The sequence below is a fragment of the Notamacropus eugenii genome, chromosome 4 (genome assembly GCF_028372415.1).
Source record: "Notamacropus eugenii isolate mMacEug1 chromosome 4, mMacEug1.pri_v2, whole genome shotgun sequence".
NCBI lineage: Eukaryota > Metazoa > Chordata > Mammalia > Diprotodontia > Macropodidae > Notamacropus > Notamacropus eugenii.
The window spans coordinates 185,605,538-185,626,823 of record NC_092875.1 but is presented as its reverse complement, the minus strand read 5'-3'; the positions used below and the strand labels follow the sequence as shown (position 1 = coordinate 185,626,823).

The window sequence follows — 21,286 nt, the reverse complement described above, 5'->3', positions numbered from 1 at the left end:
AATACACACATTTGGAATATAGTCATAGAATTTAGGGGAAGAGTATGGTCAGTGGAAATGAGAGAGGATAAGTAAGAAGGTACCATGTTTGGTGGAAGGAATTCTGACTTTGGAGTCAGAAGGTCTGAGTTTGAATCATGCATGGCTTAGCTCCATATGATCTGTGTGACATCAAAGTATTTCACCTCTCTGCACTTCAGTTCTCTTCATCTATAAATGGAAATGGAGTAGCTGACTTTCTAGGTCCTAAATCTATGTTCTAAACTATGACTTTATAAAGGGAAGACCTTGGGGTAATAGGGAGCAAACATTTAGAAAAAAGATGATATTTATACCTGTGAGACTTCCAGGAAGTAGCAATTTGAGCATGTTCAGCCTTTGAAACATTTTTTTTCCTTTTAGAAAAGCTACATTAATATTTGTGATACATGGTTATTTAGACTTCTTTAAAAGGTGAGGTCTAGAATGTTCCTATATATCTGAGAAATACTTTTGAACACAAATTATGGAATGAAATATATATATATATGTATTTCCAATTAAGGATCTGTTCATTCTTTTTTTTTTTTTTTTTAAAGAATGGTTTCCTCTTACTTAGTACATCATGGGTACTGTGCCACAGCAGAAGCATTTGCCAGATCTACAGACCAGACCGTATTGGAAGAATTAGCTTCAATTAAGAATAGACAAAGTAAGAATTCCATGTAATAATGGTTAATGTATCTTATTTAGGGTTTGATTTTCAAGCTATGCCATTTTTGTGAAGTTTTATTCTAATTCTTTTCATTTTAAATTGTTCATTTATATGATTTTAGAGTAATTTTTAGATCTGCGAAGTTCATTCTTGTAAACATTTTGATAAGTCAGCTTCAAAGAGAATGAGAAGAAAGAGAATTGTCACAGAATTCTGTATATTGATATAAAAATAATTTGCGAAAATTTTTGGTAAGAAATGTCTTCCTGATAGATGGATAAGTCTACTTAGAAGGAAAAAAAATCATGTTTTCTCTTAACTTTGAAATTAAAAGATATTTAAAATTTACTTAAATAATTGGTGGGGACTGGTTGTTGCTACAGTGGCAAATTAGTTTAACTCTAATGGTCATAGACTAAATCAGAGTTTGTTTTATTTGTAACAGGCAATTTGACATAAGTGTACAAACTGCTTTTGAAAATACTTTAATTTAAAACCATATTAATATATAATGCTTTAGTTCATTTTTTTGAACAAGAATCAGAGGTTAGGAACGAAAGCCTAATAAAAAATTTTATTTGTTTTATGATTGTTTCATCTTTATAATTACACTTAAAAATGTAATGTTTCCTTAGCATTTTCGTCATTATTTGTACATTGATCTGTATTGTATTTATTGAACATAGATATCTGACTTTCTGTTTTGTTTTGTTTTTTATTATGTGGACATAACCAAAGATAATAGTGCCCTGACCAGTGTTACTTCAAAATAACATCATTATACATTATTACTAAAAAGTCCTGTAGTGTTAATCTGGCTGAGGTATAGTCATATTTTTGGGAAAATGAGTTTACTACATGAGCCTTAGTATAATTAATTTCCCTTAATATTGGTTTGCTTATTCATCACATTGAATACTAAGTATTTAAAACATAATTTCCTTATAACTTAGTTTCCCTCTAGTAATATTGTTTTGCTTAAAATTATGTTTTTTAAAGTGAGCCATTTAATGTTGTTCTTTATGGTATGCCTGTAACCCAAAGTGTGGCTCCTCATTTCTGTTTGAGACCAAAGGTTTCAAAGGAGCAATAGAAATCTATTGTTGTAAATAATAAACAATTACTGCAGACTTTTAGGTACCTGATTCTTATTTTTTTAGATTTTTAAAAAGTTAACCTTTCATTTTAATGAACAGGAATTCAGAAATTGGTATTAGCAGGAAGAATGGGAGAAGCCATTGAAACAACACAACAGTTATATCCAAGTTTACTTGAAAGAAATCCTAATCTCCTTTTCACATTAAAGTGAGTTTCTCTTAGGATATTTGATGTATAGTACTGTAATTACTTTAAATTTAATTTTGCTTTTATTTAAATATTTGTAAGATTCTTCCTTTAAAATGGAACATTTAAATGATGAAAACATGCATTATTAAAAAAAATATAATATTTTTATATCTGATTTGTGCATTTTACTTCTGTAATTCTTCATTTTAGAATCTGGTTAGATTCTGTCTTTTTTTATTTTTAAAATAGCTCCTTGCAAGAAATGTTTTAGGAACTTCTTTTTTAAAAATTAATCTGTTTCCTCAATATTTTTTGCATTAAAAATTCTTGGTTCTAGAGTTATATTTCCCATAGAAAATCTCAATGTAAGAGAGTAGAACTTATGCGGACTCATTTTGCATAGATACTTATTTTTCTGAGATCTTATTAACATCATCCTTAGGAATATGACTGTTTTAAAATAAAATCTTATTTTGATATTTGCTTAAGTTAAACCATCTCATCCCAAATTGTTGGTTACTTTAACTCCTTTTAACAAAAAAGAATGCCTCCCCTCCTTTCCCATCATCTCCAGTACTTACAATTTTGACAAAATTCTGAAATTTTTTCCAAGATCAGTCACTTAAAATTCAGATCACTAATATGTAAAATACTGTCAAGCCTTTGTGCAATGTATACTATAATGTCATTTTTCTTTTATTCTTTAGGGTTCGGCAGTTTATAGAAATGGTGAATGGTACTGATAGTGAAGTAAGGTGTTTAGGAGGTCGGAGTCCAAAGTCTCAAGATAGTTATCCTGTCAGTCCTCGACCATTTAGTAGTCCAAGCATGAGCCCCAGCCACGGAATGAATATCCACAGTTTAGCACCAGGCAGAGGAAACACTGCACATTTTCCTGGTGAGGTTCATCTAGAAAACTTGGTATTTTGCTTTTCCTTACAATTCTGAATAAGTAGTTAAAAAATACCATAAAATGTTTTTCAGGAAGTTTCTTTTGAAAGTAAACATTAAATGCTGATTTTTAGCCAGTTGGTGTTCTTTGGTTGATTTCAACATGGTCAGAACTTTGTTGTTGTGGATGTGGCGTGTGTGTGTGTGTGTGTGTGTGTGTGTGTGTATTTTATTTATATATATATAAAATACAGAGAGAGAGAGAGACACTTGGAATCAGGAAGATCTGAGTTCAAATCCCACCTCAAATGTTATCCTAGACAAGTCATTTCATTCCTGTACCTCAGTTGTCTTAACTGAAAAATAGGGTTAGACTAAATGGCCTCCAGTGGCCGTTTGAACAGCAAATATATGATCCCATGGTTCTGGGCTTCTTTTTGGGGGATTGAGAGAGCAAAACATTTATAGGAACATTAATATATAAAATTGTTATTAAAAGTTAGCAGTTGAGTGGAAGTGACAGTTTATTGATTTCCTTTCCCCCTCATACCCTTTCTCCAGAAAGGGTGGAAGTAGAGAAAGACCCTCATAACAAATATGCATAACAAGCAAAACAAATTCACGTTGCTGATCCAAAAATGTATTGGGGGGAAGGGGACAGAAAGGTTATAAGTTTTTATCTGAAATCTGGTCGTAGAGTAACAAAGTGGGCCAAACTTTTTAAGCATATGGGTTGTCACTTAGGAAGTATTTTCAAGACATAGTGTTAAATTTAATCTAAAAATGGTACCCAATTAAGGCTGAATTTTATGTTTCCATGTATTTTTAACCTAGATCAAATGGCAGAGAACATCATATTTATTGGTATTTGTCATAGTAAAATACACCAAAATCCATAGTAAAATATCACAATGCAGTCTGCTTTAAGCATGTACATCTTTTGAATAAGGTTACCATGTATTTCACTAGAGATTATGTACTAATACTTCAGATACTAAAGTCTTATGGCCCATAGGAAACTCACAATAAATGTTAGAATTTCTTCACCTCGTTTCAAAAGGTTTGAGTTCATTAGCAAAATGTATTTTGTTGTCAGTGACTTAGTACCTACTCATTATGTAATCTTTATGTCCTTAAATAAATTGTTATTTAGCGTGGTGCCTGGGCTAATTTAATTTAAACCCTTACCACATGAGCAAATTAGATTTTTTTCTTTTATTTATTAGATCTTATATCTCTTTTATTACTATTTTCTTTAGGTTTTGAAAGTTGTAGTAATGGAGTAATATCAAATAAAGCACATCAATCTTATTGTCATAGTAAACACCAGTCAACCAGTTTAAATGTTCCAGAATTGAATAGTATAAATGTGTCAAGATCACAACAAATTAATAGCTTCACCAGGTAAGCAGTCACTCTGGACTTTGTAGTTTAGTTGCTAATAGAAGTATATTAAAAGTATGGTCTTAGGCGGGCATCTATCTGGGATACTACCAGACCAGGAAAAAGGCATCTAGGATCAGGGATATGTGAGAACACACAGTTCAAGTGTTTTCATTGTGAGAGAGTCAGAGTCATGCTCAACCCTTACAAAAGTTCGCCAAGGTTACATATATGAAGTAGTGACAGGCATTATTAGGCATTGAGAACCTAATAAACATTGGTAATACAGTTTCTGTGGAAACTGTTTCATGGGATACAACATGAACCTCTGTTACCATGGGCAAGGAAAATTGAGAACCAGAATAGAGAATGCATTGAACGAACAAATCAGGTGACCTAGGTTCTAGTCTCAGATTGACTCCTGAGTAGAAAAGGAGACATGTTTGGCCTTAATCATTAAGTTTGAGGTAGCAATAGAATGTTTGATTAGATATCCTGAAATTAAGCCAATCATCAAATGAAGAAAGGAAGAAAAAATATGAATATGTTGTTTTGAGAATTCTGTTTAAAATCAAATTGAAAATAGTGATATATGATTATTTCCCTATGGAAAAGGATATAGAAGAAGATTTGAAAGGGATCAATTCATAAATTGGTTGATTATGACATGAAGTAGAATGGAAAAGTACATTTATAAAGGATAGCCTACCTGATTTATTTAATTATTTATTTGATTTGATGGCTGATTTAATTATTTCATTAATCAAGGGTTGATAGTGCCATGGAATTTAGGTGACTTAAGAGAGGTGATAAAGGGGTCTAGAAGGATGAGAATTCAATAGAAACCCTGAGACTTGGCTACTAGTATCTTTTTTTTTTTTTTTGAGGGTGTTTTAGAAGAAGGTAAAAGATAAATATTAGGCTATTGAGAACATTTTGAAGAAGAAGAAGAATTCAGGCATTTAGATATAAATGTGAGAAACAAGTAGCTTTATGGGAAGACTTTTGAGAATGAAGGATACCCTTGCATTCTGGATACTATATGGAAAGGAGCTAGAAAAATGAGGGGACTGGTAGTATTTCATGTTAGGACTAGAGTTTTATTGTTATCTAGGAACAGAAAAGTTTTTTCTCATTGGTGTATAGATTATTGTGAGGATTGAATGAGAATATGTGTATATGCATATATGCATATATATGTATGTATCATGTAAAAAATACTTTGAAAAAGAAGAGTTCTTTTTTTCTATATGTACTTTTTTCCTTCTTTCATATGTCTAGATTATCTGATAGGAGTCAATGTATTTATCATGAATATATTAGTTTTCACTAAATACCTTTTTAAAGTTGTGCTATATTACATTGTGAAGTAATATAATGAGAAGTATGGTTGAGTGAGACTGTATTTTAAAACAAACTTTTTACAAGTATGGTATTTCTTGTAATTAGGCTTTTTTTTTCCTCTTTCAGCAATGATGTAGACATGGAAACTGATCACTATTCCAATGGAGTTGGAGAGACTTCATCCAATGGTTTCCTAAATGGTAGCTCTAAGCATGACCACGAAATGGAAGAATGTGACACTGAAATGGGTCTGCAGTGATATTTCTTGTCTTTTTAATAAAAATGGTAGCTGCAAGGTTATGTTCTTACTTGTACTCATTAATAACTGACAGACACAAATTGAATTTACAGATGGATATTTTTTGGATTTTAAAGTAATATAGTTTACCTAATCTGGATTTTTGAGGGGGCTTACTAGAGGAAGTTGAAGAATACAAAAGCAAGTTACCATTCTCTTTCAAGTAATTCCTTTGGAAATCAGTTGTCTTAATATTTCTCCTTATTAAATAATTTGGGGCTACTCCTAAGTAATTTATTTTTCTGGATAAAGTTATTACAGCTGTTGACAGTTTTCAAATTAGTGTTAAAACCTTATGTGCATATGAAGGTAGCGGATATAGAAAGTCCTGTTTAATATAATTCAGAAGTCAAAGTTGGATAGGAATAGTTTCTGTTGGCTTTTTTTTCCAGCCAAACTGAACTTCATATAATTGAGCTGTCATTCTAAATCTTAATAGCATGCATAATTGCACTGTTCTGTTACCTTATATTGCAAATGGTACCACACAGTTCAGTGATTATCAGAATTCTCCACAGTTGGGAGAGTTAAAATTATTGAAGCTTTTAAATGATTTATTCAGCAGAAACTCCATGGCAGCATTGGATTTCTTCCGTGTGTTGAGGTAAACACATTTATTCAATTGTTAGTAAAGAAACAAATGTTCCTAGAGTGTTTATAAGGAAACATGCTTTATAAATGCAAGGATATGTATTACCCTTTTGAAAATAAATATAATTAATAAAGAGCTATATACCTTTTTAAAGCAAAAAAAATGTAATTTAAAAGCATCTACAGCTTCTACTTATGTTAATGATACAATCAACTTTGCAAGAGCATCTTTGATTTTACAAAGTGATTTGGCAATTAAGATAATTATCACAGAACCATTTTCTTACATGACTTTTTTCATTATTAAGGTATATGGCTTTAGTAAAGATTTAGTGAGATTGTTCGAGTCAAATAGTCCACCTCTTGGTTTCCAGAAAGAAATTTTATTTTACCTTGTTCTCAATAGTCAATTTCATTATTTCCCATATAATATTTAAAGCAGCCTGACATATAATGTGACCTTTTTGATTTCATACTGCTTGGGTGCTTTAAAAGTAACATTTTGTGTTATGCCTAAGTTTTACTCTTCTGTTGCCCTCTTATAATTTGCCTATTTGTGTATCTTAAGCTTTTCTGACTTGGAAAAGGTGAAGACAGCATTAGAAACACAACACACCATAATGAGATGCCCAGGGGTTACACAGAAATCAAGAAAAAGAATTTGAGCTTCCTTGTCCCTAATTCATGCTTTTCCTTTGAATTCCTTGCCCATTTTATAAATTGATAAAATAATGTTAAATGTTAATTGAAGCTATAAAGCTAGACATCTAAGTTAGATTTCATTAGTATATAGCATATATTTCTTAGTTGAAATGTAAGGTATATTTCATGAGTGGAATTGTCTTGATTATATTGTCATTTTCATTAGGGTAATAATAGGTTTAAATATTTTTTATTGGTAATGTTACTGACAAAAAGACATTGTTCTTGTAGAAGTTGATTCAAGTCACTTGAGGCGACAGCTTTGTGGAGGAAGTCAAGCAGCCATTGAAAGAATGATCCACTTTGGAAGAGAATTACAAGCTATGAGTGAACAACTGAGGAGAGAATGTGGCAAGAACACTGCAAATAAAAAAATGTTAAAAGTGAGTTATTTTATCTTGGGTGTCAGGGTGGGGAAACATTATGGTTGAAATTATTGGTAAGATTTATTTCTTAAAAACTTTTCTTTATCAGTGACACCCCTTAGTTGAGAGTCAAGAATGATTTTATTGGGCAGCATACATGATTACAGCAGGTAGGAGAAGAGGTGTAGGATTTCTTTTCCAAGAAGGAATGCTGCTGAAATAGGGGACTTCCCATGCCAGTGCTTTTAATTAGGCCCTCTTTCATTAGCAAAATATTAAAAAATATATAGTTACCGTCTAGAATGAAGGTAATGATCAAATGGGCATAGTGTTCATATATAAATTTGCATCTTTCTTAAGTTGTGTTAACAGATATATCCCCTGAAGGTATAGTTGTTGTCTGAGATTATGCTGACCTTGTAAATTTTGATCATCTTGCGAATCTCTCCAAAGTTCTCTCCCAAACCTCTGAGTAGATGAGGAAGAACATAACCATATCTGTGCTATTACTTTGACCTCATTATTCCTGTACCTCAGATCCTTTCTATCATCCCCACTCTCTTCATTTATTCCACTTTCAAGGAATTAGCTGATTCTTTCCAAACCTTTCTAATTATCCTTTGATTCCATCTCCTCTTGCTCCTGGAAGCTTACCCCTTCTGTTGTCCACTTTCTCTCTCATCTTCAGTCTCTGAATCCATCCAGTGGCTTCTTCCTTGCTACACACATATCTTTCCCAAACTTAGAAAGCCTACCCTTTACCCTGCTATCCCCTTAAACTGTTGATTATATTTTTTCTTTTTCTTACCAGACTCTTAGAGAAAGATGTCTAGGCTTTCCCGCTTTCCATTAAATTCTCTGATTGGCCATACCACTTCTCTGGAATTGCTCTGTCCAAAGATACCAATGATAACTTAATTGCTACTAAGTCCAGTGGTCTTCCTTGAGTCCTTACTCTTCTCAGTCATTCCTCACTTAGGTGCTGACTGCTCCACAGTTTTCAGGACATGGCTCTGTTGTAATTTCCTTCCCATTGGGCTGTTCCTTTGCTGGATCATTATTTGTGTCCTCTCTTCTTTTTTTGTGTTTGTACCCCAGGGCCCTCTTGTGGGTCCTGTTCTCTTTTCTCTGAATTCTCTCTTGGGGATCTCATTGACTGTGACCAACAAATCTGTATATCCAGACCTCATTTTTTTATCTTGAGTTCTATGACTACAGCTTGCTGGACATCTCTGCCTAAGTGTCTTATTTCTGTCAAGGATCTGTATGTCCTTCCAATAACCTAATTACGTGGCCTAGGAGTTATTCCTGACCCTTCATTCTCCCTCACTCCCATAGGCAGTGTGTTGCCCAGTCTTGCATTTCTATCTTCACAATGGTCCTGTGCATCTGTCATCTCTTTATTTTTATTTGCACCACTCCTTGTGGCCCTTGTCAGTATTTGCCTGAACTACTGCAATGTCCTGTGGTCTCACAGAATCAAGGTGCTGATCTGTTCAGTGTCTCTCTTGCATTCCTGCTGAGCTGATAGCCTTTCAGAGATTTCTAATTGCGTCTAGAATCAAATACATTTGGTGTCTTTTGTAATTTAAAACGCATCGTAATCTGGCTCCCGTCCATCTTTCCTGTCCAATTTCATCTTACTCCCCTCCCATGCATTCTGTGTTCCTGCCAAACTGTCCAACTTCCTCTTTTCTGGTTGTGACAGCTACATTCCCCACCCTGTCCTTCTTTTGCACAGGCTGTTAGCCCATATGTAGAACGCTTTTCTTGCCTCAAAATGCTTAGTTTATTTCAGATTTCTGCTTGGTGGTCACCTTCTACAGAAAGACCAGCCTCATCCAATCCAGCATTTAGTGCTTCCCTTTTCTATTTACTTTGTATCTTTTTTGTAGATTTTCTTAACTATGTACTAGTGTCTCCCCAATAGAAGTCAAATTCCTTGAGAGCGGGAGTGTATCTCCTGTTTTTATACTAATGCAGAGAACAGATACAGATTAAGCAGTTTGTGTTTAAACTGTTGATTTTAATTCAGTTATGAAACATCATAGGTATGTTACTTCTTTCTTCAAAAGAAGAGGTGTGGTATGAAGGAAGCCCCATTATTCTCTGTTAAAAAATTTTTTTTTGATAACTCTTTTTGCATCACCTAAATTTCAGTGTTTCCCTCCCCGCTTCCTTACCCAGTAAACCATCTTCAGAAGAGAATAAAAAAGAGTGAGGGAAAATCAGATCAGCAGAACCAATCCACACACCAGCTGACTCTTACAGTATATACCTTATTTCATACCTATAGCCCCTTCCCTGGCAATGAAGGGTAGGCAGTACCTTTTTTCCAGCTGTACTCTGGGACCAAACTTGGTGTTCTGTATACCATCGAAGAGAGAGAGAGAGTGTATGTGTCTGTGTGTGTGTTCTCATCGTTCTGAGTATGTCATTCTTCATTAGGTCATATAAGTCTTCCCACACTTTTGTGAAATTTTTCATACTTTGTTTTTTAAGGTGAGCAATACTCTGTTAAATGCATGCACCGTAGTTTGCTTAGCCATTCCCCCATTGATGGGCATCTATTTTGGTTCTAGTTCTTTAGTACCACAAAAAAAGCACGACTTTAAACATTTTGCTATATAGGAGACCTTTCTGTCTTGACAGAAAGACCAAAGTGAAGTTAAAGGGCATTATTTTAGTATAATTCCAAATTGATTATAAAATTGACAGATAACATTTATATATTTTTTATGGTTTACTGAGTACTTTACATGTAATATCTTAATTCATCTTCATAGCAACCCCTGTGAATTGTAGGTGCTATTATTATTGTCATTTTACAGGTAAGGAGATAGACTGAGAGAGTTTAAGTGACTTGGCCAGCTAACATGGCTGTAAGTGTCTGAAGCAGCATTTGAAAACCATATCCTCCTGATTCCCAAGTCCTGTGTTCTTTCTCATGCAACATATTAGTTCTCTAAGGATGGTCCATTGCAGTCAGGCATTGGCATCTCTCTTATTTTCTAAGAAAGTGGTAACATTTGTTGTGACTTTGAGATTAACACCTGAGAGTGAGGGGAAAAAAGTATTATCTCACCTCCTCTTGATCCTGAGTTTAACAAAGCAGTTCCCTATACTACCAAGTGTTAACTGAGTCCCAGGTGTAATAAAAATGAGTAAAAGATGGGATAAATGTGTGTCAACACAGGACATGTCCTGGACGATTTTATTGTCTAGTTTTGTTGTAATTTTGCTTGTTTATCTTCAGAATAAAATGTGGAGGGAGGCATTTATTTTTTGACGATTATTGTTTTAACAAAATATTTGCATTCTAGTCTTCTAGAATAACTCTAAACCTAAAAGTTGTCCATGTTGAGAATGTAGTGAGGACCTTACAGGCCCTCACTTTTTAGATGAGGATAACTGAGATCCAGGAAGTTTAAGCACCTTGCCCAAGGTCACATAGATAGTGAGTGGTGGATGCCATGCTGTATTTGAATCAAGTTCCTTTGCTCCCAAAAAGAATGTTTTTTCCACCATGCCACACTTCTTCAACAACCATCTGTGCTGTGGTACTTGAGTAATAACGAAGATTAGACTCTCAGCAGGAAAGTAGCACAAGGACCCAGAGGCTATAAAAGGCTTGCCTTTTCTTTCAGACTAATTGACTTCATGCATATCTGAAAACTGAACAGACAAGAAGGCAGAAAAACAGATAAAGGAAGAGGGTGACAAAGATATCAGCAGGGGTTGGGGAGGAGCAGACCACAAAGGCAAAAGAACTCCTCCTGTGGTCACATAGCCACTGCTTCCGTACCCTTTGGAGGAATAATATGAGGAATAATACATCTCAGTTGTATGGAGAGCAATCTGGCAGACTCCTTGGAAGTTGAGGTCTCTAGTGTGAGTCTGCTTAGAGTAGGGGAAGCCACTGAGGTGCTGCTGTAGTTATTGTGCTTTACCTTAATACAGTGGAAATAGGATTTTTTGGCAGGGAGGAGAAACCAAAGAATAGCCAAGAATCCACTTGTGTTTTTACATGAGCCTGTGAAGAAGTGTGCTTGTCACTAATTATCAGTACTGTAGTTCAGTGTCTATATACCATTATGTTAAAATGATCACACTGATACTAGTCAAAAAGGAAAATGTTTAACTATGTTCACTATGGTCAGAAAACTGGCAAATAATATAAGAAAAGTTTTGTATTGGTCTTCAGCTATCCAGAATGACTTATTTCATTCACTGAGATTTTGTTTATCCAAGAGGGTTTCTGTTCTTGGTTTGAGTTAGTTGGAGTTTCATTTAATCTATTTTTCAAAAGTAAGGAATGTAATTGTGTAGTGACTTTATAAGGTTCATGAATTTAATTTGATTTCTTTTTGTACAAAAAATAAATCAGCTCAAGTATTTGGGAAAATAATGATTTTTGTACAATAACTTGCTATAGAGAAATAAAACTTTTTTTGGGTAACTGCTAACAAGACCTCTGTTATTTAGGTATATTTAAAGAAGTTTAAGTCTAGTCCACAAACTTCTGAATGATTTTCCATGAAAACATATGAGAATATACTGTAGTTTAATTTTTAAAAGAAATTAAATGAAGAGGCTATTTTGTCTTCCTTTTTGATTTTTGATTTGGCTTTTCATTGTCTTAGTATTGCTCACTTAAAATATTTTAAATGACAGACTTCTAAAGATATTTTAGGACAACATACAGATTGCAAGAATTTTAAAATTTTTTAACTCTTTTCCTCATTTAAAGTTGGTAGAGAACAAGAATTGGAGGAAGGCAGAGTGCAATTATAAAATTCCTTTGGATTTCCATTTCAGTGTTGTTAAGTTACTATTTTCTAGGAAGCTCAGGAAATGGCATTTTGCATCCTGTACCTCTGGATGTTCTGTGATTATAGATTGAATTGGAGAAAATTGTGATTTATTTCTTCGTTTTGATGAAGAAAGTTTAGTAGGTGCAAATTGTTTTGAAGAACTCCCATTATAACTCCTTCCCTGTCAGTTTTCTCCTATTTAATATCTTTCAATCCCCCTACCTTACTTTTGTCTAGATGCAGGTGAGATGGGTAGCTGAATTGGCTCTGGGTTGTGAGAGATGGGAGGCAGCTTGCTGGTGAGTAACTGAAGACCTAGGCCTGGGCAGTGCTGGGGAGGGTAGCAAGGGTTGGTCACAGGGGCAAGGAGAAGCAGGGAATGAGGGTTGCTTGGCACTAACTAATATACAGTTAGCAGATCTCTGTATTTATAAAACTATTCTGGGAAACAGTTCAGGATTATGAAAGAAGTTACTAAACTCCATAGTCTTTTGATCTGGAGATTCAGCTACTGGATATATCCCAAGAAGTTTAAAAGTGGAAACAAAGGTCCTACATTATTCCTAAGTTAAATATTCATAGCAACACTTGTGGTAGTAAAAAACAACAAATAGCAAGTATCGGTTGATTTGGGGAATTGTTGAATAAATTGTAGTATATATAATATTATTAGAAAATGGCATTATATTATGTTTCTAAGAAATGATAAATATGAAAAGGTAAAGAATCATGAGAAGACTAGTGTAGCTTGATGCATAGTTCAGGAAGCAGAACTTGGATACAATGACTACAGTAATGTAAACAAAAGATCACTAATGTAAAGTTAAATTTTAATAACTAATTTTTACCCTAAGAAAAGTTGAGGGATTGTACTTGCCTCCTTTTCTTGAAGAACTGAGGGTGGGAAGATAGACTATTATCTAGAATGTTGCATAAACTGTTAGGTGCTGCTAGATTTTGCTTAATTGATTGTCTTTTATTACAAGGAAAGCTAGGTGGTGTCATTTGATGGTTTAGGGAAATGGTGTGACAAGGAGTATATGAAGAAATAACTGACATGAAAACATGAAGACATGAAAACAGAATTTCAGTAAAACTTTGAAGGTTTTTCTGGCCTTGAATCCTTCAAGGATCATAGAAATATTTCACTTTTTTCCCCTTTTTAGTCTCTTTATGCAGTCATAGAGATCACAGATTCTTAGAGCTAGAAGGTACATCAGAGGTCATTTTAATCCAGCCCCCTCATTTTATACATAAGGAAACAAGGCTCTGAAGGTTAAGTTGTTTACTCTAGCCTTTCAGGAGGTGGAGGTGGGAAGAAGAGGTAAATTCTGGGCAATTCCTATCTAGACATTAAAAAGAGTGAAAAATTCTGTCATACACAAAAATAGCTTTTGAAACACACTTATTCTAAAAGTGACTTGACAAATACTAAAGGCAAAAAAATAAATCTCTAGAATGAAAATTTAATAGGATAGTTTATAGTATAATATTCACATTATGGACCCTGGAGTCAGGTAGACCTGAGTTCAAATATAGCCTGAAAACACTTAGTAGCTGTGTGAGTCCTGTGCAAGTCATTGAATCTCTTTTCCTTTTCTGTAAAATGGGGATAGTAAACCTATATAATTATGCTAGCTGCTATCATTATTGTTATAGAGCCTGACCATGATAGAGCATAGCAGTACAATTCCTTCTCCATCAAACTATTGTATTATAAACTTCCTTACAACCACATTCCTAGAAAAAGCTGTCTACATATATTACTGCTATTTCATCTTCTGTTCATGTCTGGTCCTCTTGCATTTTGGCTTTTCATCAGTTGACTGAAAACTGTTTCCAATGGCCTTTTGTCAGTCATTCTTCTTATTCTCTTTGACTCTTCTGAACACCTCTTCCTTGATATTCTTTCTTCCATGGGTTTTTATGAACTACTAGTGTTTCTCTTTGTACCTGGCTGATTGGTCTTTCTTGGCCCCTTTGCAGAAACATTATGTTTTGTATTCTGTGTCTAACTCCCAACACCCAGTCTGTGCTGGGCCTTGTTTTTTCTCTCTCTTTGCATTGCTTTTCCGTGATCTCATTCATCAGTTTTCATGGATTCAGCTAACATCTCTTTGCAGGTTACTCTGTTATCCAGTCTTTCTTTCCTGAGCTCCAGACCACTATCATCTTAAACTAAACTTGTACAAAAAAGAATACTGTCTTTATACTCAGTCTTAGCTTTCTTCCTAATGTACCTCTTTCTCACCATTCTTTTAATCACTCACATTCAAAATCTAGGTGATGCCCTTCACTTCCCAGCTCCAGTCAATGCCAAGTCCTGTAAATTCTGCCTCCATGTTTCTTGCCTCTACTCACTAAGTCTTTCTGTTCAAACAGCAACAATCCCCATTCTAGACTCTTGCAGTTATATTCTAGTTGCTTTCTTGATTTCCTGCTCCAAGCAATGTGCCACAGTGAAGTATTTCTAAAATATAAATCTGACTCCGTGGCCTGCCTTGTTTAAGAAGTTTCAGTGGCTGCCCATTGCCTTTAGGATAAAATACTCTCTTGTAGTCCTTTATAGTCCTTTACACTCTGACTCCAGTCGTCTTCACAAGGTGATTGCATTGTATTCCCTCACACCTTCTGTATTGGAGTCATCTGGTAGGCTGTTCCTCACGCTTGGAACATTCTTCATTCACCCTCAGCTTCTTGGAACCCTTAGTTTTCTTCAGTGTCCACTTCAAGTGCCAGGTATTTCAAGAGAACTTTCTTGATTCTCCCCATTATAAGTTCTCCTTCCTCAGTCACTATATTTTTATTTTGTATATAACACAGACTCACTTATCCATGAATATGGATTCATTTCTTCTCTCTCGCTGGAATGTAAGTTCTTTGATGCCAGGGACTGTCTCATTTCTGTTTTTATTCCTAGCACCTAGTGAGTGTTTGATAAATTGTTGATTGAGAGTTTGCACTTGGGAAGTTGATTTTTTGATTACATCAAGTATACATTTATTAAATGCCTACTACATGTTCTAGACCCTGGAGATACAAGAAAAAGTAAAAGAAAGTCTCTTCTTTCAGGGAGCTCCTTTGAATGAAGGAGACAATATGCAAATACTGTGTACCAACAATCTACATACAGGATAAATGGGAATTAATTACAGTGAGTCGTTATATCTCATCTAGGATTTGACCCAGGGTGGTAGCTTCCTTTCCCTTTTGCAGCTGTTCTGAGCGCTCTTTGCTAGCCTCATCTTGGGCATCTTAGTGCTATACAACACTAACAGGACGGTGCTCTCCACTGGGATTCATTCTGTTATCTTCTTTTCTTTCCCCTCACCTTCCATCTTCTATGTATGCTTTTGTGTAAAAAAAAAGAAAAATTTGAGTTTATCATTGTTTTCTGTATATCCACATTGGTTATTTCAAGAAAATCCCTTTTTCTCTAACTCTTTGCACTCATTCTGCTCTTGTCTTCAGAATTTCAATCTTGAGTGTTTCCCATACTCCTTGAGCAAACTTTCCCTTAAATACTTGGCCACTGGATCCTCTGCACCTTTTGCAGTCTGTTTTTCCCTAATCTAGTGTTTTTCATACTGCACACATGCCTTTCCTGTCTTGTGCTGTCATGGAGTATTATAATACAAATAATTAGTTGCTTTCTAGGTTACTGTTGTTTTTACTTTAGCAACCTGTTCCCCTCACTGATTCTTCCCCTTTTTCTTTAAAGAATGAAATTTTCGTAAATTATTTACCTTGCAACCTCTAGTTAAATGTACACTACTCTAAGGGAAAGGATTATTTTGTTTTTGTCTTTGTATCTCTAGTACAGAGCACAATACCTATTTTTACATAATTGGTTCCTTAAATAAAGGTTTATTGAATTGAATTATTAAGGCAAGTCATATCGGTTGCTCCATTTTTGGCAGGAAGAACGTATCTACAGATGTCTAGATAGTTGAAATCTCCCATTTTCAAAACTTATTCCTGTGCCAGGTTTCAGATGTTTTCTAAAATCTTCATTGAATTGCTCCTCCGGTTCAAGTGGTCTGTAGTTTAGATCTACAATAGTATTACTTTCTTTCTATTCTGGGTGGACACATTTTTTACTACATCATTTCTTGGATTTCCTCACATGACTTTTTTTTTTTTTTACATGCAGTGACTTCGTTGTCCCATCCTTCCTCTTAATCCTTTGTGTTCCATTCCAGTGCCATATTTTAGTTATGGGCTCCATCCCGCCTAATCTTAGTGATATATGTGGTGTCAGATTTGCCTCCTAGAATTAAAATATTGTCTGTATTTGTATGTAGCTATCTGGTGCTACGGGTTCTGTTGTTCTTCAGTTCTTTCTCCTGTGTCATACCTGCTTCTCTGTGGTACTAGACTTGTTAAATTTACATAGGCGGTGTTCTCCATCTCTTCCCCCTCTCAATTTATAGTCTTTGTAGATGTTCACAAGGCTGGAGTGATAAATGCTTTTACTAGACCTATTTCATCCCTTGTCATTTCTTGCCAAGAGTCTTATTACTCCTGTATTCTAAGCCATGCTACAGAAATTCAGATCACTTTCTCAAACTTTGTTTCTTGGGCAACTGTTCACTCCTAGAACTGAAAAGTATGCTAAGCCATCTAGTCATTCACCTTTATCTTTCACCTAAGGAAATTGGGGCTCAGGGAAGTTAAGTGACTTGTTCCCATGGTCAGACAAGAGACCTGGATTTTGAACCTCCACCTCGAGAGTCATCCTGGCCTGTTGGAGAAGAGCAGCTAGAGGGAGGAAGACCTCAGTTCATATTGCATTTCAAACACTTAGGCATCTCAGGTTCACATTCTGTAAAATGGAGATATTTACTATTGGACTATTTATGGACTATATATACTAAATATATATAAATAAATATATACTATATACTAAAATGGACTATTCACTACGTCATAAGTTGTTGTGAGGCTTAAATGAAATAATAGGTATAAAGTCAGCTTTATGTATTTTTATGTTACATCATGCCCAACTTCGTGATCCCATTTAGGGTTTTCTTGGCGAAGATACTAGAGCAGTTTGCCATTTCCTTTTCCAGTTTAGTTTACAAGTGAAGAAACTGAGGCAAACAGGGTTCAGTGACTTGCCCAGAGTCACACAACTAAGCTAATAAGTCTGTGGAGTATCTTACAGCAATATATAAATATTTGGGGGCAAAGATGCTGTTCTTCTTTATCTCCTTTCTATTTCTCCTTCTTCTTCCAGTCTAACACTACCCAGTTTTCCAAGGACTTTGCTTGAAGCCACTCTTGTCTGTCAAGCTTCAATATGAGCAGTCATGGTTATGGATTCTTTTTCTGAATTTGTGATTTACCTTTTGTTTCCTTTGGCAAATCACATACTTAAACCTTAGTTTCTTTGTCTAAAAAATACAACTTCTTTTATTTTTATCTATAAGAAAATTACAACTGATGAATCAAGTCTTTAGGAAATGATTGTGAATTTCTTTTTTACTGTTGGTTTTGAAATAGGACCTAATTGTTGCTAATTGTTTAATGTGATATTTTTACCATAAAAAACTTTGACTTTGGGAAGTAAACTCATAACCCTGTGCTATACCCAATTGGATACCCAATACTATGTTTTCCAGGTACTATTAGAAGAACTGATTGTAAGCATTACTATCTTATCAATCAGATATTTACTGAGCACTTACTTTGTGTAAAGTATAGTGCTACACATGCTGTGAGGATAGAAAAAATATTAGACAAGATCCTTGGTTTTTTTAAGGAGCTTCTAATTGGCAGAAAGAAAGAGAGAAAGAACAGCACATAAGCAGTTGAAGAGAAATAGTTTAGAAAATCTTGGCAATTCTTGTGGGAAGCTGGTGTGTGTTCACCATGAGTAAGTCTTGTGCTTTTTTTTTTTAACTTAGTTACTAGACAGGTAGATTAGGAATATATCATAAACCATACTGTCTCTAGATTTTATCAAGACCTTTGACAGCTCATAATGTAGATGTGGATAAGGTAGAGAAATCTGAGTTACATGATAGGTGATTTTCTGGGAGATAAAGCTGCTTACAGAGCCAAGAAAAGAAAAGAGTGTTCCTTCTCTCATTCAGTTTAAACTTTTTTGGGGGTGGGGAGGGAGAGGCTGTGGAGGGTGAAGAGAGGGTTACATTGGACTACTATTTGGATCAGGATTCCTCTGGATAGAGGGAGAGGATATTATAGATTACTTGAACATAATATGTCCTGGAGACCCTTCTAGTTCTTACCTAGGAATCTTGGATTCCCAAAATCTCAGATTTTTAAATTATGGGCTTTTCTGCCTATGTTTTTGACCAGCATTTTCATGTAAAAGTAAACATTGAATATTGACTTTTTATCCAGTTAGGTTGATGTCAATTAGTTGGAACTAGATAGAATTTTTGAACATCCCATATTTTTATATTTATAACTGAGAAAATGTATAACCTAGATTATAAAATAGATGTTTTTGATTAAATAAAATTTAATGTGAATATGAAGAAAACAAGTAAAGCCTGAGTAAGAGTTGAGATCAGAAGACTCAGTTCAAATCCCATCTCTGTCACAGAGATAGCTAGTAGCACAGTGAATAGAATACTGGGCTTGTGGAACACCTGAGTTCTAATCTGGACTCAGATACTTAGTAATTGTATGACCTGGGACTGTAAGATGGTGATTCCTTGCAGGGTTATTGTGAGGTTCAAATGAGATTTTTGTAAAAAGCTCAGGGCATATGGCAGTGCTCATTCCCTTCCCTCCCCATTTGCTGCCTGTGTGACCACTTAAACTTTCTGGGCCTCAGTTTCTTCAACTACAAAATGAGTTGGACTTCATCTTCAGGGTTCTTTCTATCTCTAGATCTATGACTGCAGTATCACCCTATGGAATCCTGGTGCAATGAATAATGCACTTGAATTAGAGTCAAGAACACAGTTCAGATTCTCTCTCAGATTCTATCTCAGTTTCCTCAAGGGGTTGACTATGGCTTTGAAGGTTCTTTTCTAGCTCCTTTAAGTTCTAGACAGATTTTTAAAGAAAATAGTTCAGAGGAGGTAGAGTTAAGTATGTCCTAGTGTAGTTGGGAAGTTTCATGAAAATGGTTAGATCTAAGCTGGGAGTAGAAGACAGAACTAGCATTGAGGTAAAATTTGTGACTTGTCGAGTTAAAGCATGTCCTAGTAACTTTGGTATTTAGGTTGGGATAGAAAAGGGCATTTCAGGTTAGTTTAAAAAAAAATGAGCCAAGGCACAGAATTAGAAATTAGTATTTTGTATTTGGGAGACAGTTTGTAGTAAAAGACTATGTGGGATAGGGCTCAGATCATTTGTAGGGTGAGACTAATTGAGGTCTTTGAAAGCTAGGTTTAGACTGTAGGAAGCTGCTGTAAATGTGAAAGCAGGGGAGTGACAGAATGGAAGCAGTCCTAGAGAAAAAATAGATTGTCACCACTGTAAAGGATAAATTGGATAACAGAGATAATAGATAGCTATTGGGCAGGATATTGCATTAGTGTAGGCATGAGGCAATGAGCAGCAGGGGTTACATGATACATGAAATATTCAAACTAAGAGTTGATGGGGTTTAGTGACTGTATATGAAGGGTTTATAGAGGAATGAACCAGAGTGAATGTGGTATGATAATATAAGGGAAAGAGTTCTAGATTTGCACTCTGAGGAATTTTTATTGTTTGAACTTTGGCTTTGGCATTTCTAATCCCTATGAGCTTAGTAAGTCATTTAATCACCATGGATCTTAGTTATTTCTAAAGTATCTCTTAAATTTTGTGATCCTATAGCTCCTAAGGTTTTGTGCTTTTGTGACTAGAAGAATTCACCATAACAATGGCAGTAAATAAATTGAAAGGGGAAGCAGAGAAGATGGTAGTTTGATATTGGACCTGCCAGATTTCAAAATAAAAGAATCATATAAAGATGAATTAATGTAAGGCTTGATCTTTTTTCCCCCCAGAATGGAAACTTAATTCCATATTTATGAACAGCAAAGCCAGAATTAGTGTTCCCACATAATTTATAAAACCATACAATCCAGTCCCTTGTTTTATAGATGAAAAAAACTGAGACCCAGAGAGGTGAACTGATATGTGAAGATTTTACTAAACCTCAGAAGTTAGCAGGTGGTGCTGTGATCCCAAGAGCACATAGTTAGTGATAGTTTGAGAATTGATGGTTGAATTCAGGACTTTATGACTATTTATTCTAGTACTTTTAAGAAAAATCATCAAGGCTTAACATTGTACTATTTTTTTCTTTTTTTAAACTCATTGGCTCCTATAATCTTTTTACCCCTCAGCATTCCCATGTAATACAAGTGGGTGCATCATAAAGAAGTGCTATATTGACCATATCTAACAATATAGGTCTTTTTTGTGTTTTTAGAGTATTCTCTCTGCTTAGAGCCTGTCAGTCCTGAAGTAATAATTGGTCACTTCTGATAGTTCTTATGTTTTACTGTTGTTTTTCTTTATGTTATTATTTTCCATTGTGTAAATTATTTGTCTGGTTCTGCTTGCTTTGCTATGCATTAGCTTGAGTCTTATGTTTCCCTGAATTTTTCATATTTGTCATTTCTTATGGTTTGGTTATACTTATATACCATAGTTTCCACCCAAATGATGGGCACTGACCTCCACTGTTTTTTTTCCTGCAAAAAATACTACAGTGAATATTTTTGTGTATATGAGACCTTTCCCCTCTGAGACTTCCTGGGGATGCATGGCAGTTAATAGGATCAATGATTCAAAGGTATAAACTGTTTACTGACTGTTGTGGTATAATTACAGATTGTTTTCCAGAATAATAGAAGCTCTAACAGTGTATTATTATGCCTGTCTTCCCTTAGTCACTCCAACATATACCATTTTGGTATTTTGTAATTTTTTTCAGTTTAGG

At 34.8% G+C, this 21,286-nt stretch overlaps 1 protein-coding gene across 3 annotated transcripts in view; it reads left to right on the top strand.

The window, feature by feature from the left end:
* Positions 1-21,286, top strand: part of RANBP9 (RAN binding protein 9) — an 86,901-nt gene that overhangs the window by 59,886 nt on the left and 5,729 nt on the right. Inside the window, exons 7-13 of one of the 3 annotated variants that reach the window (XM_072603860.1) lie at positions 579-691; positions 1,891-1,999; positions 2,689-2,879; positions 4,132-4,276; positions 5,726-5,847; positions 7,422-7,573; positions 12,607-12,746. In XM_072603860.1, coding sequence (XP_072459961.1) covers positions 579-691; positions 1,891-1,999; positions 2,689-2,879; positions 4,132-4,276; positions 5,726-5,847; positions 7,422-7,573; positions 12,607-12,672 — 898 coding nt within the window. In that variant the 3' untranslated portion in view covers positions 12,673-12,746. Of the gene's footprint in view, positions 1-578; positions 692-1,890; positions 2,000-2,688; positions 2,880-4,131; positions 4,277-5,725; positions 6,502-7,421; positions 7,574-12,606; positions 12,747-21,286 lie in introns of those variants that run through there. The other 2 variants (XR_011965913.1, XM_072603859.1) reach the window with 2 other exon arrangements.